Source organism: Pan paniscus, chromosome 22 (genome assembly GCF_029289425.2).
Source record: "Pan paniscus chromosome 22, NHGRI_mPanPan1-v2.0_pri, whole genome shotgun sequence".
Lineage (NCBI taxonomy): Eukaryota > Metazoa > Chordata > Mammalia > Primates > Hominidae > Pan > Pan paniscus.
Genome location: NC_073271.2, coordinates 42,213,142 through 42,235,048, shown reverse-complemented (window position 1 = coordinate 42,235,048; position 21,907 = coordinate 42,213,142). Strand labels below are relative to the sequence as shown.

General features: G+C 62.3%; 1 protein-coding gene across 2 annotated transcripts in view; it reads right to left on the bottom strand.

The window, feature by feature from the left end:
• Positions 1 to 787: 787 nt before the first annotated feature.
• COL6A2 (collagen type VI alpha 2 chain) overlaps positions 788 to 21,907 on the bottom strand; it is a 35,533-nt gene continuing 14,413 nt past the window's right edge. The window contains exons 3-28 of one of the 2 annotated variants that reach the window (XM_034948259.4): positions 20,963 to 21,561; positions 20,716 to 20,736; positions 19,470 to 19,535; positions 17,635 to 17,688; positions 17,507 to 17,551; positions 17,157 to 17,183; positions 16,883 to 16,909; positions 16,746 to 16,790; positions 16,097 to 16,150; positions 15,627 to 15,689; positions 14,878 to 14,940; positions 14,435 to 14,524; positions 13,699 to 13,761; positions 12,827 to 12,889; positions 12,242 to 12,304; positions 11,714 to 11,776; positions 11,172 to 11,222; positions 10,799 to 10,834; positions 10,392 to 10,454; positions 8,913 to 8,975; positions 8,628 to 8,663; positions 8,237 to 8,282; positions 7,950 to 8,102; positions 7,329 to 7,781; positions 7,025 to 7,063; positions 788 to 1,682 (exon numbers count right to left, since the gene is read on the bottom strand). In XM_034948259.4, the coding sequence (XP_034804150.2) occupies positions 1,084 to 1,682; positions 7,025 to 7,063; positions 7,329 to 7,781; positions 7,950 to 8,102; positions 8,237 to 8,282; positions 8,628 to 8,663; positions 8,913 to 8,975; positions 10,392 to 10,454; positions 10,799 to 10,834; positions 11,172 to 11,222; positions 11,714 to 11,776; positions 12,242 to 12,304; positions 12,827 to 12,889; positions 13,699 to 13,761; positions 14,435 to 14,524; positions 14,878 to 14,940; positions 15,627 to 15,689; positions 16,097 to 16,150; positions 16,746 to 16,790; positions 16,883 to 16,909; positions 17,157 to 17,183; positions 17,507 to 17,551; positions 17,635 to 17,688; positions 19,470 to 19,535; positions 20,716 to 20,736; positions 20,963 to 21,561 (2,945 nt within the window). In that variant the 3' untranslated portion in view covers positions 788 to 1,083. Of the gene's footprint in view, positions 4,437 to 7,024; positions 7,064 to 7,328; positions 7,782 to 7,949; positions 8,103 to 8,236; positions 8,283 to 8,627; positions 8,664 to 8,912; positions 8,976 to 10,391; positions 10,455 to 10,798; positions 10,835 to 11,171; positions 11,223 to 11,713; positions 11,777 to 12,241; positions 12,305 to 12,826; positions 12,890 to 13,698; positions 13,762 to 14,434; positions 14,525 to 14,877; positions 14,941 to 15,626; positions 15,690 to 16,096; positions 16,151 to 16,745; positions 16,791 to 16,882; positions 16,910 to 17,156; positions 17,184 to 17,506; positions 17,552 to 17,634; positions 17,689 to 19,469; positions 19,536 to 20,715; positions 20,737 to 20,962; positions 21,562 to 21,907 lie in introns of both variants that reach the window. The other variant, XM_034948260.4, reaches the window with a different exon arrangement.

The following is a 21,907-nucleotide window of genomic DNA, read 5'->3' as shown; positions in this document are numbered from 1 at the left end:
CTGAGCCCTAGTCCAGTGTGACTCGGGTGAGCTCATCCCAGGATAGGCTGATCTCTGGTCCAGTGTCTCGGGTAAGCTCACCTTAGAGCAGGCTGAGCCCTGGTCCAGTGTGACTTAGGTGAGGTATTCTAGAGCAGGCTGAGCCCCAGTCCAGTGTGGTGACTTGTATCCTTATCCAGGAGATCAGGAACCCTGGGATGCTGGGGAGAGGCCAGGGCAGGCCCTTCTCTAGCCCTCCTCTAGCCCTCCAGAGGAAGCATGGCCCGGCTGATGCCTCCAGGTCTGTGGCCGATACTGGTAGTTGTTCAAGCTGTGTCTGTGGTGCCCTGTGATGGCCGCCAAGCCCACTCCTGCCAGGTCAGCACCTGCCTGTGGAGCCTCTGGTTCACTGTGGTGCTCCTGAGCTGAGCCTGAAGGACCCTGGGGGTCTGAACAGCAAAAACTCACTGAGATCTCCACACAGAACAAAACAAGCTCAGCACCTGCTGTCTCCCCGTCTAGTGTTAATCATGCGTCCACCCACAGAAGACCCTCAGCCATGAGGGTGACACTTCTTAGAGCACTTTGGGCCTGGCTGGGGCTGGAGGGAGAGTTTGCTGATCAAGGCTGTGGGGTCTGCACAGGTGGGGTCAGCCAGCACCTGCAGTTGATGTCCTAGGAGGACAGGGCTGGGCCCGGGGGAGCCATTGACCCTGGTGGGCGAGCGACAGCTGCAGTGTTTCCCTCCTGGCCACAAGACACCTTTGAGGTCTCTCCTGAGCACAGAAGCTCGCGAGCAGGCACGCAATGGGTTCAAAGCCTTTATTGGGTCAGGGCTTGCTCCAGAGCTCAGGGGCCAGGTAGGTCAGGAGCCTTGGGATGGCTGCAGGGGGAGGGAGGCCGGGCAGCCTGCGGAGGGCCTGGGGAGACCTGGGGCTGGGCGGGGGCCGGGGCTACGGGGACCCCGTGGGAGGAGCTGGAGAGGCGCGGGCCCAGGGCGTCCTCCGAGTGAGCAGCGGTGCTGGCCGTGTGGGACCCGGGCCCGCTTAGCACCATGGACGGGGTGGGCTCACGACCCTCGACTGCGGGGCCCGGGCGGCGGCGCTAGCAGATCCAGCGGATGAAGCGGTCAAAGAAGCCGGGTTGCGCCAGGCTGTCGTAGTCCTTCTCGTGGAACACGGCGGCGCGGTCACCCAGGCTGAGCGTGGTGAGCACGTCCATGTCCACGTCGCTGCCCAAGGCCAGCACGGTGGGTACCACGTTCTGCTTGCGCATGGAGTGTGCTGACTCGTGCAGACTGTCGTTGCCCGTGACGCCATCTGTGAGGAACACGAAGGACAGCTCTGCGTGCCTCCGGGCCCCGCCACGTGGGCTGCGCACGATGGCATTGATGGCGTGCACCACGCCTGCGCCCACGTGCGAGAAGGAGTTCAGGTATTGCGTGGTCTCCAGCGCCTCGTGGATGGCCGTGAGGTTGTGGCTCAGCGGGAAGGCCACCTGCTGCTCGCCGGGGCCACCAAACTGCAGCAGCGCCACGCGTGCGTTGAGAGGGTCATCGTCCCTCCGGGCCAGCGTCAGCCGCCGTGCCACCTGCTCCACGAAGCGCCGGGCCTTGTGGAAGTTCTGCTCACCCAGCCGCTCGGAGCCGTCCAGCAGGAAGACGATGTCCACGGGCCGCTGCGTGCACTGTGCCACGGACAGCTCTGTGGGGAGACGCAGGTGCGGGCTGGGCGGAGGGGAGGTGGGCAGGACCGGGCAGGCGCCAGCCCCGCACCTGTGCCCTTCCATTCGCACCCTGCCTGCAACCCCACAGACCACTGGGCTCTGCGGGGGCGTTTCTGCAGGGCAGCCCTGGGTGTGGGTCCTCAGCCCAAGCCTCTTTGAGGTGGCACTGCTGGGAGCCGCCATCTCCTCTGCTGGTGCTCCCAGGCCTGAGACCCTGACACAGGCCCCAGGCCCAGTCCACCTGCTGAGCGCCATCCCTGCACAGGCTGCCCTCCTGGGAGGGAAGGGGCCCAAAGCATCCTTTCATGGCTCAAGAATTTGCTGCCCACAAAAGGGCCACTGTCTGTGTGGTGTGGGAGGTACTTAAGGAGGACCCTGGCTCTGACACCCCCAGCCTGACCCCTCACTCGCTGGGTCCCAGAGCTGCTCAGAACACCTAGAGCTGGCTGGGCCACGTCCCTCCCGGAAAGACCAGGAGCCCCTGACTCTTCTGATTGGCCATGGTGGGGAGCAGTGGGCACAGGGGCAGCCAGATCTTCTGTGGCAGCCCAGGTGGGCTCTGCCCTATGACTCTGTTACCAAGTGGGGCCCCCACCTGCCTGGGTGGTCACCAGTCCTGGGCATCGGGGACAGCTTGGGGGCCTGGCCATAGCCACAACCCAGGCCAGGCTGCCCACCACACGTGTGGGTGTCATGTGGGGCCAGAGACCACAGGACAGGACACGGACAGTCCTTGCGTGGACCTGGCCCTGTGGCCTCACCAGGACCTCAGCTCCTGGGATGGGGGAGGGGAGGGACAGAGCCAGTTTCCCCAAGGGTGTCTGCTTCTCAGCCCAACCCCTGGACGTCGTCACAGCTGGTACATGGACCCCCAGGAATGCATACAGAGGACCCTGACCCGAAACTCGGTTTCCGGGGGCCCTGGAGGTGCAACGGTCCAGCCCCGCAGGCAGTGAGCAAAGCTCTGAACACAGCAGGGTGACCTCACGCTGCACCGCAGCCTTCACAGAACGCTTGAGACATGGATGTCGTCTGAGCATGCACGAGCTGGCAGATGGGGTTCCCTCAGTGAGCTTATGAGTGACGCAGCTTATTCAGTGAAAGGAAGGGCAGCCTCCCTGTTAAGGCCACACCTAGGAACCGGCTTAAATGTCCAGAAACTCCTCAGGTACCGCTGGGCTTCCCAAACCTCCTCAAAACTAATATTTTCACTGCTGTCACCAAACACATGGAGACAGACATGCACGGGGCAGCTGGTTTTGGGGTCTCTGTCCATTCATCAGTGTCTGTGGGGCCTGGAGGAGACAGGGAAGCTGTGGGGGCCGGCCAGGCACAGGGAGGCTGAGGCTGTTGGGATGTCTGTGGACTCTGCTCTCCTCCTCCTGTGGAGGATCCTTCATCCCCACAGTGGGAAGCCCAGCCTGGCCTGCCCTGTGCAGTGGGTGTGGGGACGAGAACCTGGCCATGAGAAATGGTCACAGCCGTGCCCAGCAGGAGCCCAGCCTGGATGAGGGCTCCTGCAGTCAGAACGTCAGGGTCAGCTAGCCGTGGGGGCCGCGCCCTTTGGATGGTGATCCCTGCCGCTCCCCAACATTGTGGTCCCTGGGGTTCTCTGCTCAGTCCTCTGAGGACCGCAGAGGTCGTGCCTGGTGGATGCTCCCCCAACTGTGCTTTTGGGGACCCAGAGGTTGGGCTGGAAGGGTGCAGACACCCCGGGATCAGGGCTGCTGGCAGGCAGCTGTGGCCATTCGCCCTACTGTGCATGACACCAGCCCAGATGCGTCATGGTGCCAGGACTGCCAGCTTCCCCTAAGACTATCTGCTGCCCAACCCGAAGCCTTCACCTGCCACCAGGTGGGCCGTGAGCGCCCACGAGTCACCATGCACGGGATTAGTGCCCACACCCAGCGAGGCTCACCAGCCTCTGGGGCCTGTTTCCGAGGCTCCGCTGGAACCTGGTGCTGGAACATCCTCCAGCACCTGGGCAGCACCCTCCCTCAGCCCCATCCCAGACGCACGGCAGCCCAGCTGGGCCGCTAAGTAAGGGACTCCAAAGACTTCCACGCCCAAACCCTGGAGCCTGTGAGGGTGACCTGATGTAGCAAAGAAGGACTCTGCAGACGGGAGTGAGTTAAGGGTCTTGCGCGGTCATTCTGGACTTGGGGTGGGCCTTAAATTCAATGACCAGTGTTCTTATAAAGAGAGCGGCCACAGGAAGACGGAGGAGAGACTGGAAGATGCAGCCGCAGCAAGGGACACGGTGGCCACCAGCGTGGAAAGAGGCTGGGAGCTGCCCCAGAGCCTCTGGAAGGACTGTAGCCCCGCTGACCCTGATTCCAGATCTCTGGCCTCCACTGAGAGCCAGCCTGTCGGGGGCAGCCCTGGGAAGCTAGTGTGGCAGGGAGGGCCCGGCCCGGCTGGGCAGGCGCCCGGGCTTTAGCAGAGGGCCAGCGCGGTCTCGGGGTCCCCCACGATGTCCCTGTGCACCAGCTTAAAGGTGTCAATGAACAGCTCCATCCAGTCCTGCCGCTCTACCCCGGTGGCGAACTTGGCCCGCTCGGCGGTGTAGACCAGCACGGCCACCAGCTGGGAGTAGGCGGCCGGGTCCTGCGTGAGCTCCGTGGCGTTTAGCAACTGTTGGATCAGGGGAATGGTCCTGGGGAAGGTGGCGTCCGGCCCCTCTTCCGTGCGGAGGAAGGTGACCGGGGGCTCGCCGCCAGGCCACGGTGCATCTGCAAGGGAGCGTCCAGAGAAGACTGTAAGGCCTGCGGTGGGCGTCGGCCTAGAGCTCCTCCTCGGGCGGCCGCTTAGCGAGGCCAGAGTGAAGAGCGGCATTTGGGCTGGCGAGTTGGTAGAGGAAATGCAGGTGGAGCGGGTGTGTGGCTCGGCCTTGGCAGGAGGCGTGGGGGCAGTGAGTACAGGGACAGGAAGCTGCCAGGGAGCTAGGAGACCCGCACGGTGGCACCTTTGGGGGACACCACGGACCCCGAGAAAACTTTTCAGCACAAAATAGCTCTGTCCAAACCTGTGCCGGAGACACGCCAAACTCCAGTAGGGCTTCCAGTGCCGCAGGCCCTGTCGCCAGGAAGACCCCAGCCACCCCTCAAGAGCCCGCCTGAGAAAGCTTGCGGTGGCAAACCCTTCCTCAGCCTCTCTGGGATGTGAGTCCTCTACACCCAGAACTGTCTTCCCCTGAGCAGACCTGGCCTCTGCAACGTCTCTGCCTTTTCTTTCCACCAACTGGAGCTCAGGTTACGCTGTGGCCCCTATGCAGCTCTTATCGCTGAGTGGGCCCTGCCCTGACTGCCTTCAGCTGCGTCTGGTTTGTTTCTCCAGCACCCTCTGGTCCCCACGCAACTGAGAACTCCACAGGCCTGCTGCAGGCCCAGGGTGGCTGGGCTTTGGGGTGGACAGGGCTGTCTGGAGAAGGCCAGGGCCAGGCCACAGCCAGTGGTGTCCACCCAGTGCCCAGGAGGGCCGAGGAGGATGCCTGGCCGTGTGGGCTGGTGAAAGCCGATTTAACACTGTCCCTGCTGCATCTCCTGGAGCCACAAGGTCGAGTTCACTTTGAAATTGCAAACAGCTGGGAAGGAGGATGAGCTCTGAGTGTCGGGGAAGAGGTGTCAGGGAGGCCGAGAGGAGGGGAGGGGTTCTGCCAGGGCTGCTCCCACTCACTGTCAGGTCCTGGAGGCCTCAGAAGAGGCCAGAGCTTCAAGGGCCTCCGTGTCCTCCCTGGCTGCTTTCCCTGTGGTGCTCTGGCGGCCTGAGTGACCCACTCCCAGGAGGGAGAACGGGCTCACCCCATGTCACCGTCTTGGGAGGAGCCACCATGGGACCCTACGAGGCCCACGTCACCCTGAGGCCAGAACCAGAGAGAGCACGAGAAAAGTGCAGGCTGATGTCGCCGATAAGCGCAAACCCTCAGGCAGGCGTCAGCGAATCAGGGGCCACACACCACGGCCAGGTGCGTTTATCCCAGGCACGCAGGGCTGGCTCAACACTGGAAATTCAATGACGCTCAACGGGCTAACTCACTCCCAACTACAATGATGGGCTAAAGAGGAAAGGTCACGTGACATCCACAGATGCAGAGAAAGGACCTGACAAGACGCAGCACGCGGCCACTCACACTGGACCCCAGAGTGGAGGGGAAGGCCTCCATCTGATAGAGAGCAAAGCACCCAGGGTGACCATCGCCATGTCGCCCATCATGGGGTCCCGAGACTTCCCTGCCCCGTCAGGAACGAGGGGCTGGGTGGAGGAGCCAAGGTCTGGTTCCTGCCCTCAGGGTCCAGGTGCCCCTGGTGCTGATGCAGGCCCTGGCGGACCCTAGGGGAGGACGCCTGCACCTCGGCGGCAGAAGCACAGCCCACTGTTGTGGGGCCAGAGGCTGCCCGCCTGCTGAAGGGCAGCCAGACCCAGGTGCAAGCCCTAGGTTCTCTGTCGGAGCACGTATGGGGAACCTCGGCTCCGAGTCCACGGCTCCTCCCCTGGGGCAGCCTCAGGGCCTGTGAATGTGCTCAGTGGCCCAGCTCACCCACCGGGAGCTCCCCATGGAACGCACACCGCGACCCGCGTGCTGAGGAAGCGCTGACTTCGTACCGCAGACCCTGAGGTTTCCTCCCTGTGGTCCTCCAGGTCGGACCCTCCCACCCTGTCTCCATGGCGTCCCCATCCTCACACTCCTGGAGGGGACGGCTCACTGAGGGGGACTCAGCTCCTAACGCCCCCGGGGACCTTCTGTGGGCCCAGGTACGGTGCAGCAGTGCACCATGGGGGCAGCACCACGTCCAGCAGAGCCTGGACGGCGCCCCCAGCTCCAGCTTCACACCCACGTGGGCCACATCCGGGACATGGGCTCCCCCACTCCCAGACATGAGAGCCGCAGCCGCAGCTCCGAGGCAGGCCAGGGTTGGAGCAAGACCTGCTGGTGCTGGTGGGTGTCGGTGCTTCCGCCCCGGGATGGTTTCACTCACTCAATCCAGGGCTTCCTCCGAGTGGCACATGCACGGCCAGCTCATGGAGACTGCAAGGCCCATGGTGGCCCTTCAAGACCAGTGGCCACACGCCGAGCACAGCGCCAGGCTAGCAGCACCCGCCTCATGATGCTGTTCCTGCGTTCCCGGGAGCCTGCCTTCCCCGAGCTCCTCCTCCCCTGTGCTGCCATCCTGGGGCCATCTCACTAAGGAGCAGCCTCCGAAGTGGCTCCGCCGCCCCCCGGGTCCCTGCACGGCCCCTCCCCCAGCCCGGCCCTCGAGGAGGAAGGACACCAGGGCTGCTTTGCTAGTCTAGGGTGGTGGCTCAGGGTGCCCTGCATTACCTGTTTGGCAGGGAAGGTCTGGGCACACGATCTGAGGGTCTGGAAGAGAGGAGAGAGGCCGGGCCAGGCCAGGGTCAGTCCCTAGCGAACCCTCAGTGACCGTTCACTGATCTGCCTAGACGGGCTCAGGGTGCAGCTGGCCTCCGCCCTGCAGCCCCGAGAGAGCCCGACCCCTTCCCACCCACAGCCCAACATCCTGGGCTGCACATTCGTCCCTCAGGTGAGGGGTGTCCCTGGGGCTCACGCTAGACAGCGGCTGGGGCCTGCTGCTCCTTGGCCGACTGCCCCGCGCCCACACGCTCACCCGGGCAGAGAACATCCTCCATGTCATCGATGAACTTCTCGGCGACCAGGTCGGAGAACAGCGTCATGTTGCGCACCTGCTGGGGCTTGTCGCAGGCGATGGAGTAGAGGTTTTCGCTCTCGTGCTTCTCGTGGAACATGTCCCCGATGCCGATGGCCGTCACTGTGACGTCGCGGTCGCACAGTGCCCGCAGGTTGAGGTCATCGTCCCGAGGGTCGTGGCGCCCGTCCGTGATGACCACCGCAAACACGCGTGTCTTCTGGCGCCGGCTCTCCTTGATGAGGCGGTCGTAGGCAAACTTGAGGGCCGAGGGTGTCCAGGTGCCGCCCGCAATCCACTCGAGGTTCTTGACAGCCTCCTTGAAGCTCGACAGGGAGTCGATACGTTCGTCGTCCAGCTGGATGGCCTCAAAGGTGCCCTCGTGGCTGTACTGCACCACGCCCACACGCGTCCCTGCAAGCCGCACGCGTGAGGGCGTCGCCAGAGGCCTCGGGGTCTGGGGCATCCCCAGCCATGCAGAGGCCCTCGTTGGAGGGACGCATCTGTACTTCTCCCATCTCATCGCCTCCCACGCCCCGCCCGGCCCCCGTGCAATGCTGCACCCGCCCCTGCCCCGCTGACCTGTCTCGGACTTGGGGTCCTTAGCAATGGCACCCAGCCTGTTGACCACGTTGATGACGAAGTTCTTCTCCAGCGTGAAGTTGGTGTACCCAATGCTCTCGGAGCTGTCGATGACGAAGACCACGTCCAGGGCGCCACAGCGCTTCTCACAGTCTGGGGGGGTACCGGGGAGACCTCAGACCCTAGGGTCACGTGCACATGCGGGACCCAGCGATGACCCAGCCCTGCCGCACTCCCGCCCTCCACCCGGTGCATGGGCCCCGACCCTGCCGTGGGCAGTGCCTCACCGCAGCACCCGCAGGTCTCCCTCACGTAGGTCATGACGTCACACTCCTGCAATGCACACGGCAGGCAGGGCAGTCCCCCCGGGGCCCCAGAAGAGTTTCCACAGCAAGGTCCTGGCCTGGGGGTCCCGGGACATTCCAGCCCACGTGTGGAGGCAGCCATGCGGGGAGGCTGGCGGGTCCTGCCCCTACCAACCTCGCTGCCACCCTTCTCCCCCCACCAACCTTGCCCTGTGACCTTCCCCAACCAAGCTTGCTCTCTGACCTTGCCCTCTGATCTCCTCCACTGATCTTGCTCTCTGACCTTGTCAGCTGACCTTCCCCCACCCCTGCTGCTCTTGGTGTCTAGTTTTGGCAGGAGAAGGACACTGGTTCTGCCCCATGTGACACCTACCGTGAGGCCGGGGTCTCCAGGGGGGCCGGGCTCACCCTGGGGAAGGAAGGATGAGGCTGAGACTCTGGGGCCAAGGCTGGGTGGCTGAGTCTCTCCCAGGCCACTGCCCACTGATACGTGGGTCCACCATGAGGCTGAGACTCTGGGGCCAAGGCTGGGTGGCTGAGTCTCTCCCAGGCCACTGCCCACTGATACGTGGGTCCACCGTGGGCAGAACCATGAGGCTTGGGTGTGCGTTGGCCTGGCAGGTCGGGGGGAGGGCATGGGGACTGGCCAGCCACCTACCTCGGGTCCTGGGACTCCTCTTGGCCCCCGAGGGCCTGGCTCACCAGGGGGACCAGGATCCGCCTGAGAAGGAACAAGGACAGGTGGGCTTCAGTGGCCACAGGGACAGTCCCTGCACACAGCAGGGCCCCCCGTGCTGTCCCCAACCACGGGTCCTCCCTTGGGGGGGGGTGGTTAACAGGTGCAAGGAGTAAGACAAGGCCGTGCCTCCTCCTTCCTTATGCTGGCACCAGAGTTGGAAAGGCCGCGAGTGGCCACCGTCAGAGCCTGGCCCACCAGAGGGGTAGGGGCCTGGCAGAGCTGGGTGTCCCAGAAATGGCAGCCAAAACAGCTCATTCCAATCCATGGGTATTCCACCCCATTATCATGTACCCACCAACTCCACGCCCACCCATCCACCCAATCACCCATCCATCATCCATCCACCCAGCCACCCACTAACCCATCCATTCATCCACCCATTCTCTGTCCACCCACCCATCTATCCATCCACCCACCCACTCACCTGTCCGTCCATCCTCCACCCACCCACCCATTCATCCATCCGTTCACTCATCCATCCACCCACTGTCCGTCTGTCCATCCACTCATTCACCTAATCATCCATTCATCCACCCACCCACCTACCCACTCATCCCCCCCCACTCACTCACATACCCATCTATCCACTCATCACCTACCCAACCACCAACCAACCATCCATCCACCTACCCATTTATCCATCTGCCAACCCACTAACTCATTCATCCATCCATCCTCTATGCACCCACCCACCCATCCATCCCCCCACTCATCGATTCAGCCATCCATCCTCTAACCACACACTCGCCCACCCACCCAACCATCCATCTACTCACCCATACATCTACTCATTCACCCATGTATCCACTTATCCATCCACCCACCCACTCATCCAGCAATCCATCCATTCATCCATCTTCTATCCACCCACTCACCTATCCACTCATCCATCCATCCATCTTCTATCCACCCACTTACCCATACATCTACTCATTCACCCACCTATCCACCCACCCCCCAATCCTCTATTCACCCACTCTTCCATCCATCACCCATCCTCCCATCCATCCATTTGCCCATCCATCCATCCCTTGTTTTGTGCTCAGTTCCAGACCAACCTGCAGCCCTGGTTAAACCCTTGGCCAGGCTAGGGATTTGGAGGCACAGAGCACCTTCTGGGGGATAACTGTGGGGAGGACGCTGGGGTGGGGATGCTGTGTGTGGGACATGGGGGAGGGGACCCTGGGGGGGATGCTGTTGGGGGGACGCTGGAAGGGAGGCTGGGTGGAGGGAGGGGGCCCCTGAGCCAGCCGTTCCCTTTAGGAAGGTGGGGGTGGTGCTCATGGCTGGGGCCAAGCTGCCTGGCGTTCTCCTGTACTCATAGATGCACATGCTTAGCCTCAGGGCCCCTCCCTGCCTCTGCCCAGCTGCTGTGGGCTTCGGGACGGCGACACTCACAGGCTCTCCTTTCTCTCCTTTCCTCCCAGGTTCTCCTTTCAAGCCAAAGTCGCCTCGGCCTCCCTGTGACAGGGAACACATGTTAACCTGGGACAGAGGAGCTGTCTCTACCAGGGACACCAGTGAGATTTTTATGTGGAAAAATCGATCTGGCATTTTGGGGTCCTTTAAACGGGAGCATCTATGTGGTTTTTTTGGCAAAGCCTGAACTTTGGTTGCAAAGGGACCAGCCAGTGGCTGACAGCTCCCCCAGAGCTCAGCATAGGTGACATGGCTGGGCCTTGGGGAGCCAGGACCATCCCAAGACAGGGGTGGTCCTGTCAGTGACGGTGGGCATTGTGTTCCCAGCAATTGGGCGTGCAGACCCCCACCCTGGGTGGGCACAGGTGGCCAGGACCCACACATACCTCGGGGCCGCGTGGGCCGGGCTCGCCTTTTTCTCCCTGTGAAGCAAACAGAAGCCAGGGTGACTCAGCCTCAGATCCCAGTGCTCCTTCCTCCCTCTGGGCAGCTTTCTGCAGCCCCGTTTCCCTCCCTCGCTCATTCACACTCTGGGTGAGGCCACTGTGCTGCGTTCTGAGCTGTGCTCTTTTCCTGATGCTGGGCTGGACCTGTCCTTCACTGAGTCACCCGAAGCCTTCTCACCACTCTGTCCCGCAGGAGGGACCTCACACTTTCTTCTGCACAGAGGAGGCCTTGAGGGAACTACTAGGAATCTTCAGGGCCCTTGGGACAATGTCCACCCACTCCTGGAAGCTGCCATCCCAGGCTGTGACTCACGGGTGCTCCTCGGGGTCCTGGGTAGCTGAATCCAGGCCTGCCGGGGTCTCCCTGGAGGAGGACGTTGAGTCAGTCAGCATGGTCATAGGACGGGGTGGGGCTGGGGGGGCTGTGCTCAACAGGGCGCAAGGTGCACACTGGGGTGGAAGTGGGCTAGGGGTGCCGTCGAGTTCTGGCTGTGAGCAGAGGCCTGGCGGGACCAACCTCGCCCTGTCCACCTCCAGTGGGGGCTGGACGTGCCTAGAGACCCAGAAGCCTGCCCACACGCGGGGAGGACCCTGCTCAGGCCACGTAGCTGCCCTCAGGCCCTGCCTCAGGAAGGATGTGCCACCCACACCCAAGGGTCACTGCTGAAGAAGAGAGCCAGGGGGGCTTCCTGGACCCCGGAGGCATCCCCTCACTCCAGAGCTGAGAACAGGAGGCACAGGCCTGTCCTGAGGCATGTCTGCCGGCAACAGGGTCCCCCAGGCCGGCCCCCTGTCCTGCTCCTCAGGCAGCTGCCCTGAACCCCTAATACATCCTGCTGGGGGAGGGGCACGTACCTTGGGGCCTGGCTGTCCTGAGTCTCCACGGGGTCCTGCATCACCGGGGTCTCCCCGAGATCCCTGAGGGCAGGAGAGAAATTCAGAAGTCATCACAGGCAGGGACTGGCCATGCCCAGGGGTCACCCGACATGCCCCGTCCAGCCCTAACCACCAGGCCACATGGCCGCAGCTCCTCCTGCTGCCTGTGGGGGTCGTGGACCTCTGTCTTGAGGGTCCCAGCTCCTCCTTTCCCTGTGGCCCATCCAGGCCCTCAGGCCCACTGCCTTGCCCCTGACTCCACAACCTGGGTCCTTCAGGGCAGGATGGGGGGCTGGGGCTGAGGGTGGGTATGAGGTACTCGGTCTAGGGAAGCAGGTCCTGGCTTCTGAGGCCAGGCTCTGCTGCCTGGGTTTGCTATGGGGACAGTGGCTAGCTCTAGGCTGTCTCCACATGGATAGGGAGACCCACCCGTGGGGTCACAGGGCACCGGGGTCCCACCTCTAGCCGTGGGGTCAGAGGTCACAGGCCTCCTGCACCGACACTGACCTGCTTTCCGGGCTCCCCAAGAGCTCCCTGGGGGCCTCTGGGTCCAGGCAAGCCTCGGTCTCCCTGGAAGAAAGGGGAGGAATTTGGGGTTCTCTTGACTGACAGCAGCACTCTGGAGTCCCCAGTATCAATCCTGTGGACACTGCAGGGGTAAGACGGGTCTGGCCCCGGCCCCTATGACCCTCCCCAGAGGCTGTGGCTCCACTTGACCTTCAGCCCTGAGCACACTGAGTGGAGTAGACTGGGTTCTGGGTGTAGCCCCTGCCTAAGCACCCCTACCTTGGGTTGCAGCCCTCACCTGGGTCCCCTACTTTGGGGTGCAGCCCCTGCCTGGGCCCTGTTTACCTTGGGGTACAGGTTCCCCTTACTTTGAAGTGCAGCCCTTGCCTTGGTCCCTTACCTTGGGGTGCAGCCACCCTTGGCCCCCCTTACCTTGGGGTGCAGCCCTCACCTGGGTCCCCCTTACCTTGGAGTGCAGCACCCACCCGGGTCCCCTACCTTGGGGTGCAGTCCTGGCCACCCTACCTTGGGGTGCAGCCCCCCTGCACCCCCTACCTTGGGGTGCGGCCCACCCTGCTCCCCTACCTTGGCTCCTTTGTTGCCAACCTCTCCAGCCAGGCCGCGGGGCCCCTCAGGGCCAGGGTCCCCCTGTGGGAAGGGAAGGGAGGCCCCATGGGTCTCAGCTGAGGCCTCCGGCCTGGGTCCCACGTGAGAGGCGGGTGTGGCCGGGGGTTGGGGAAGGGGGCCTGGGAGGAAGACCCTCGTCTGTCCAGGGGGACCTGCAACAGTCGCCTGTTTCACCCATCGCTCCTTCCCGGTGCCTGTAGCTGCCGCTCTGAGCACGGGGTCTCTCAGTCCCCCTGAGGCCACCCACACGTGGGTAGGACCTCGTCCACTTCCCGGGAGGAAGCCCCTTCACCTGATGTCGAGGGGAGCTGGTGGCCGGGGTTTTACCACACAGCCCTTCAGCATCACCCCTGAGGTCACGTGGGTGAGCAATGCCTCAGTTAGGGACCGGGGTGAGTGGTGCCTCAGTGGGCCGGGGGTGTGAGCGGTGCCTCAGTGGGGGCCGGGGGTGTGAGCGGTGCCTCAGTGGGGGCCGGGGGTGAGCAGGGCCTCAGTGGGTTTGGGGGTGTGAGCAGTGCCTCAGTGGGCCGGGGGTGTGAATGGTACCTCAGTGGGAGCCGGGGGGTGTGAGTGGTGCCTCAGTGGGCCGGGGGTGAATGGTGCCTGCACAGCTGTGCGGGGTGTGCCTGGGTGGGTGGTGGAGCTTCCTCAGCAGAGAATGGGGTGTGGGGATCTCAGGGCTGCGTTCCCAGACTCTGCAGAGAGTGAACTCTGGAGAGTGAGGCCCTGGGGTTCTGTTGTTCTCTGGGAGGAATGGGGTTGGGGCCCTCGTCAGCAGGGCCCATGGGCACCACAGTGAGACCCCGGGCTGCCTCCACATGAGGACTCACCTTCTCCCCCTTGGGGCCATCGCTGCCTGGGCTGCCCTTGGTGCCGGGGTCTCCCCTGCGCCCCTGCAGAGAACAGGCGTGTGGGTGAGGGAGGGGGCTGAGTCCAAGCCCAGAGCCTGTGGAGGGTGGGGGCTGTGCCAGGGCCGATGCTCCTTCTCTACAGGAGGGCTCTGGCTTTGGGACCTGGGACCTCGATCCCCGGGCTCCTTCCCAACAGCCTCAGCCTGCGCCGGTGGCTCTGCTGCCAGCCCTCGTCCCTCTGCTGCGTCGGTCCCGCCCATGCCGAGGATTTAGGAATGATCTGGGGAGGCTCCAGGTGGAGTTGGATGTCTGGTGAGTGGCGTTTTAGGTGATGGGCTGGGGCCCGGTGGGGACCTGGTGCCGTCCAGTCACTGCGGTCACTGCCAGGCAGGCCCCATGCTCAGACAGAGCAGAGTCCCCTTGGAGTGGTCAGCACTGGGACGGGCCCTGCTCAGCCCTCACAGGATGCCCTGGGCAGCTGGTGCTGGGTTTAGGGAACACCATGGAGGACCTGCCTGGGCTTTCCCTCTAAGTCCAGCTCTGGGGGGTCCCGTGGGGTGGTCCGGGTCCACTTCTTGGGAGGATGGGGGCCTGGCTGTGCCTTGCCAGCAGGGGATCCTGCCTACAGCCCAGGTGCCCTTCCCCCATGGTCTTCCTCAAGCTGCAAGGAGGATGCCCAGAGTGGGGCCCTGAGGCAGGGGCGGGAGGGACTCACTGGCTCGCCTTTGGGTCCGCGGGGCCCAGGCCCGCCCTTGGCTCCTTTCACACCAGGACTTCCTGGGGCTCCATTGTTGCCTTGATACCCCTGAGGAAGGAGAGGACAGCACAGTCACCCAGAGGCAGGGGCCCTGAGGCATAGTCACGCCTGTGCGGTGTGTGGTGCGGAACCCCTACTGTCTTCCAGCGGAATCCGCTTGCCAGGCACGTGGGGGCCCTGCAGGGTCCCCTGGAACTTGTTCAGCCTCGTGAGGAGGGCACAGGTCAGAGGGGCTGGTGGCTCAGGGCACATGGCCTGTTCTTCCTGTCCCTCCCCGTGTCCCCAGAGCCCAATGGGGCACCATGGTGACAGCAGAGACGGTGGCCAGCGTGACTGTTCATCTGGGCCATGGGCGTGAGTGTGGCCAGCTCAGCTGCAGGCGAAGAGGCAGAGGGGCTCACCTTGTTTCCCTTGGCCCCGATTTCTCCCGGGGGCCCTCTGCGTCCTGGGCGGCCAGGGTCCCCCTGGAAGGGTTTGCAGAATCAGCCTCACGTCTTTTGGCAGGGGAAGGGGGGTGCAGGATGCCCACTGGGGGGGGCAGGACCCACGGTCGGGCTTGGGACTGCACCTCCCTGATGTCCACGGGGCACCTGGGATGCCAGATGCTGGCTGGGGGCTGCTGGAACCTCAGTGCCAGCTAAGGGCAGAGTGTGTGTCACGGGCAGGACGCCCGTGCATCTGCACAGAGGACTCAGCCAGACTTGGCTCGGGCTGAGGGAAGGTGGACAGAAAGTGGGAAGCCCTAAGTCCAAGCTCCCAGAAAAAAGCCCTTGGGGATCCTGGGGCCGCCAGGGACGGGGCGACACTGCAGGCGGCCCAGGAGGGCAGAGCCCCTGTGGCACCAACGTTCCCATGGGGAGCTCCAGGAGGTGTGGGTGGGGCTCCCTGGGGCTCCACCTGGGAGGAGGTGGGTTTGTTGCTGAGGCCTCGGTGAGCAGCGGTGGGTCCGCCCAAGCCCTGGTTAGAAGCTGATGAAGCAACGGGCAGGGCACCCTCCACCACATCCCATGGCCATTGGCTCCTCACTGACCAGTGTTTCCGGAAAGGCCCTCTCTGCTCAGCTTCTCAGCTGGGGCTGCCTCCAGGAGGCCCCTGGAAGCTGGTGACCCCGCCTGCCCCGGCCGGCCTGTACCTTGACAAGGCCACTTACCTTGCCGCCTTGGTCTCCTCGCTCCCCTGGACTCCCTGCTTCCCCGGGGTAACCGTCGGGGCCCTGAGAGAGGAGTGAGAGGTGGAGCTCGGCACACGGCGGGTGGGGTTCTCCCCATGAGCCAGGGCCCAAGTGCTCCATTGTCCCAGCCCGGGAGGCACCTCCCACCCTCGCTGTGAGGCCCCAGGCTCAGTGACCGAGAGGCCAGGCCTGGATCTGCTGCTCAGGGAAATGGAGCTGTCCAGTGACACCGAAGTTTGCGATGCATCAGGTCTCCAGGCCATGGGGATCCGCCAGGAGCTCCCAGGGGGAATTCCTCACATGACTCCGACCCGGCAGAATGCTGGGCTGGGGCTGCTGGGCTGCCGGGAGAACCCACGCTCCCACTGCAGCAGCAACTACCCTCCCACCCGGTCAGGCACCCACACCCCCTGGGCCGAGGCTGAAGGAGGGGTGCAAACGGCCCTTACCCGGTTTCCAGGGTCTCCCTTGCAGCCAGGAGGGCCGATGCGCCCCAGCTTGCCCTGGAGGAGAAGGGGGCAGGAGGAGTCTCAGGGCGGGGTTCTGGGGTCCATGTGTGCCAACGACCAAGACACGGCCCACCCGGTTCTGCCCCGCAGGGCTGCAGCGCTCTCCTCCTGGCACACGGGTGCCCACATGAGGCCACGGCTGCTGTGGAGCCGTCTCCGGGGAGGCAGAGTGGCCGTTGTGCAGGAACAGGCCATCCCTGGCTGCCTCCCAGAGGCCCTGAGGGCAGAGCTCCCTGGGCACAGAGGATGTTCCCACGGGGAGCCATGGAAGGAATGGGTGGGGCTGTCCTGTGGTTTGACCTGGGAGGGGGTAGGCTTGTTGCTGGCCTCTGTGTGCAGCTGTGGAGCTGCCCCAAGCCGGGATGTGCAGCCCTGAATTAGATGCAGGCTGGTGAAGCCCTGGGTGGGGCAGTGGGATGTGGCAGGAGCTGAAGTTCGTGTGTGTGTGTGTGTGTGTGTGTGTGTGTGTGTGTGTGTATGCATGTGTACACACGTGTAAGCTGACAGATCAGGCTGGATCTGGGGGCTCTGCAGAGGCTGGGATGCCTCTGTGAGACCAGTCCAGCTGCGAGCCCGAGGCTCCCTCTACCTTCTGTCCATCGGTCCCGTTCTTGCCAGCCAGGCCAGGGGCCCCCTGAAGAGAGAAGGAAGAGGGGACTCCATTAGCCCCAGTCCTTCTGCCCTGAGCAGCAGAAAGGAGGGGCTCTGCCTACCCAGCCAGCCTACCTTGCGACCGTCGGCTCCAAATTCACCCTGTGTAGGAGGAAAGCCGGCGCAGTGAGCTCGGTGCCTCAAAGCATCATGGGCACTGCTGCCTCTGGGGGGCAAAGCCCTTGGGCCAAACTCAAGGCCACAGGACCCCCCAGGAGCCCCCAAAGCCACCACTGAGAAAAGACCAGGCCGGTGCCCCAGGAGCAGTGACAGGCTGCAGCAGACGCCAAGAGGTGGGTCTGGGCCGACGCTGGCGCAGGTCTGAGGTCTGTCAGGGCAAGAGCCTCACCTTCTCTCCTTTGAAGCCGGGAACGCCCTGGGGGCAGGAGGAGAGAGGGGCATTAGTGAGGAGCTCTGCAGAGACACAGGCAGGGAAGGGCCAGCCCTGCAGGCTGAGGGGAGTGCTCAGTGGGCCGCTGGCATCTAGTGTTCTCGACAAACAGTCTGCGGAGGAGGCTGAGCCCTGGGTCGGGCTGGAGGCTGGGTTTTGGGACGGCCATCAAGTTATCGAGGTGCTTCTGTTCCTTGGTAACTGGGGGTAGGGTCGTAGAGGCTGAGGCTGAGGCTGGGCTGGGGGGAGCCTGCCTGGCAGTGCTGGGGCCTCAGGGTGGAGCCAAGCCCCTGGCCGAGGTCACTCACCTTGGGTCCTGGGAATCCAATGGGGCCTTCGATGCCCGGGTCTCCCTGTGAAGGACAAAGCAGCAGTGTGAGCCCAGCCCTGGGGCGCTGGGCTGCAGGCGGGGCGGGCGTGGGGCAAGGACACTCACCTGTCTTCCCTTCTGGCCAGGCTCTCCCGGCTCACCCATGTTGCCCTTGGCACCCTAAAAGCAGACAACAGAGAAAAGAGTAAATCGAGGCAGGGTAGGGTGGGTGGTAGGCAGCTAGGGACCCTGCCACAGCTCCTCTGAGAGGTGACACAGCAGAGGTTACTGATTCCCCTGCCCAAGTGGAGAAGTCTTGGTGTCAGCTGTTCCCCAAGGGGCCAGCCTCTGTCAGACAAGGGTTTGCTTTGACCCATTTCTCCCAGCTCTGAGGGAAGCTTCCCACAAAGCCACCTGCAAAATGGAGCCAGAAGAGCCCCCTGGGGTGGGGGTGCCTGGCCCGTGGGGGTCCCTTCTGCACCCAGTAGCTGTGACTGTGGCCAACACTGGGCTCTGATTCTCCAGTGATGCCTGGGTCACCGTCACTACAAAGATTAAGTCCTTTATCTAAGTAACTTTAGACAGATCAGGACTTCAGAACACCACATAAAGGTTACACTCTCTTGGAATTAAAATTTTAACCTATGATACAGAACTTTATTAAATAAATTCATCTATTTATTGATATGCTCCCAACTTAAGTGCAAAGAGGAGCAGAGGAAAGGGGAAGAATTAAGAGGTCAAAAGGAAGAAAAGGGAGGAAACTCAGGGCAGGGGATGAGGTGGGCAGAGGCTTCTGGAACATCACAGCTGTGCCCTGTCCTGGGCTCCGCTTGGCACCTTGCCACCCCTCAAACTCTAGCCACAGTGACCCCTGTGGCAGCTTCCAGTGGCCCCCCCAACAGAACGGGTCACTGCACTGCTGTGTGCAGCCAAGGCTGCCCCAAGTGGCAAATTCATTCCCAGCTGTGGTAGGGTAGGCATTGCCACCAGGACTGGAGAAGCCAGGGAGGGAGATGGCAGGATTTGACCTGCAGCCTCGAGATGTCTCATCCTGGAGAAGGTACATCCAGATACCTACTGGTCTAGACAGCTGTTATCCAAATTTAGAAAAACACGAAGCTACGTAGCAGTAACATCCTCTATGATGGTCAATTCCTTATTTCATCTCCTTAGAAGCTACTTTCTCCTGCTATGCTTTTCTTTATAATTTTTGACAGATGTGAATTGTTGGAGTTTCACATACTCTGTTAGTGAGTTTTGGAAGGACTTTATTTTATGCACCTCTGTTAGGAAAATGCAGGGGACATTCAAACCAGGCTCCCTAAAACTGCTTATTTAGTAAGCCACAAAAGAGGTTCCTTCATATTAATGAGGAATCATATTATTAACTGTAGTGCATCTCACATTTTATTTACTTACTTGAATATGCTTGCTTACCAAAGTATTTTAATGGCATATCTTAATAATTTTTTACAAGCTTCTGCTTTTCTCAATATACTATTTAAAAGGAATTAGACATATAGAATTTTAGTTTCCCCAGGGACAGAAGTGTTGACACAATTTGAGGTACAGCTGGCCTTAAACGTGGATTTCTTTTTTTTTTTTTTGAGACGGAGTCTTACTTTGTTGCCCAGGCTGGAGTGCAGTGGCGTGATCTCGGCTCACTGCAACCTCCGCTTCCCAGGTTCAAGTGATTCTCCTGCCTCAGCCTCCCGAGTAGCTGGGACTACAGGCGCATGCCACTACGCCCGGCTAATTTTTGTATTTTTAGTAGAGACAGGGTTTCACCATGTTAGCCAGGATGGTCTTGATCTCCTGACGTTGTGATCCACCCGCATCGGCCTCCCAAAGTGCTGGGATTACAGGTATGAGCCACCACGCCCGGCCAAATGTGGATTTCAAAACAAATCAGGGGCTTCCTGGTAGCGCAGACCCTGCGGGCAATCTGGGCATCTTACCTTCTGTCCACGGTAGCCCTTGGGGCCAGAGGGCCCAGGGATTTCCAGGCAGCTCACCTTGTAGCACTGAAATGAGGAAGCAGAGACAGAAGGTTGCATGGGTGGGACATTCCTCAGGTGGCAGGGCAGGGTCTCAGAACGTGTAGCCCACGACTCTCAGCAGGGGCCAAGGAGATGCTGAAATGCTCTGAGAATCTGGGTGGGGGTGAGGGAGCAGACATGGGGTGCTGTGAGGCTCTGCCCCCATCAGGGACAAGCCAAAGAGTTTGGCTCTCGGTCAGGTGTTCTAGGCAAGTTTTAAAAAACCAAGCCTGGCTTAAGCCATGACAGAAAATAGAAGGGAAGAAAGGCCGGGTGCAGCTCACGCCTGGAATCCCAACATTTTGGTAGGCCGAGGCGGGGAGGACTGCTTGAGGCCAGGAGTTAGAGACCAGGCTGGGCAACATAGTGAGATCCCGTCTCTACAAAAAAAAAATACGAAAGCGATCCTCCCACCTCAGCCTCCCAAGTAGCTGGAACTACATGCGCACACCAGGTATGGTGGCAGGTGCCTGTAGTCCCAGCTACTTGGGAGGCTGAGGTGGGAGGATGGCTTGAGCCTCAGAGTTCAAGGCTGCAGTGAGCCGTGATCGTACCACTGCACTCCAGCCTAGGTGACAGAGAAGGACCCTGTCTCTAAAAAAACAAATATAAAAGAATAAATTTTACAAAAGGATGGAAGAGCAAGGGGCACTGGTGAGGGAGGCACCATTTGTACACAGCAATGAAACCACTGTTAGTGAGCAGCGATTCTGAGGCAGGGCACGTTTTTGCAGGAAGCCTCACGGGGGAGATCTCAGATGCCTGCTCCCCTTCCTGAGAGCTGGAGCTGGGACACACAGGGAGGTGGGGATGTCATGGACCCCGATGATGTCAGTTCTTTCTCTCCTGACCTGCTGGGCTGGGCTCGGGCCTCGAGTCCAGGGTGGATGGATCCCACCTGCCCGGAGGCCAGACCCTCGACCTCTCCTTGTAACACGTGCTCTGTGGGTGACCCTAACACTGCCCCTCATGGGATCTAAACAGCCTAGCTTTGGCTGGGAGCCCTTTCTCCAGACTCCAAGGCCTCAGGTCCAACATGGAGCAGGTGACTCCCTCTCCTCTCATCTGTTCCAGCCTGGAGGCGCCACGAGTCGGCAGCCTGGCGCGGTCATCTCTGCTGGGGCAGCTGCCGGCCAGCACTGGCAGGAAGGGAAGTGCCACTCACCTCTCCGTAGGCTTCGTGTTTCTGCAGAAAAGACAGACACGCTGGTTAGCTGTGTGCCTCGAGACCTGGGGCGGCTGCACCTCGAGTCTGGGTGGGGATGGAGGGACACCTGAGTGGCCCAGGCCCTGCCCGGAGCTTCCTCCTTCGGCCTCCGCACTCACAGAGGGGTAAAGTGAGGCCCGGAGTGGGTGGACGGCCCACCGTGGCCACCCCTGGCGCGTGGACGGTGCTCCCGCCCGCGGCTCACCATGACCTTGATGATGCGGTTGATGGTGTCCTGGTCGATCTCGGTGGAGTCGGGCAGCATGGTGGCGTAGTCGTTGCGGTAGAGCTCGTGCGGCGTGCTGGCGATGTCCCGCAGGCCCTGCTCCTTCAGGTTCTGGTTGGGGGCCACGGCGAAGAGCCGGATGCCCTCCTCACGGGCCCGCTCGGCCTGCAGCTTGATGCCCCCGCAGGGGCTGCCGGTGACGTGGCCGTCGGTGATGACCACGGCGAAGTGGACGGTGCCCTTGCTGCGGTCCTGCCGGATCTGCTCCGTCATGTTGGCCAGCGCGCAGTCGGTGAAGGTGCCGCGGCGGAAGGAGCTGATGCCCTGCAGGTTCTTGATGAAGGAGGCCCGGTCGCTGCCCGGTGGGCTGAACACCTCCACCTGGTCAGAGAAGTGCAGGCCGCCGTAGCGCCAGCTCAGTGCCACCTGGTCCAGGTAGAACTCGTTCTGCAGCTGGCTGATGAACTGCGGCACGAACTGCTTCATGTGGAAGAGCAGGATGTCCGTGGGGGACTGCATGGTGACGCTCTCCGAGGTGTCCAGCACGAAGTACACATGGATGGGGCAGTCGGTCTTCTCTGTGGGGCACAGGACCTGTCACGAGCCAGCCTCAGGAGGGACTGGTTAGAGCCCTGTTTCCTGGCCCCGTGCCTGTTTGTGGGTTTGACCTCACTGCCCCCGAATGCCAGAGCCCCCGGCCCCCGACCCCTGGCCCCTGGGTACTGGTCCCAACTGCCCCCCAAATGCCCAGAGCCCCCGGCCCCCGACCCCTGGCACCTGGGTACTGGTCCCAACTGCCCCCCAAATGCCCAGAGCCCCTGGCCCCCAACCCCTGGCACCTGGGTACTGGTCCCAACTGCCCCCCAAATGCCCAGAGCCCCCGGCCCCCGACCCCTGGCACCTGAGTACTGGTCCCAACTGCCC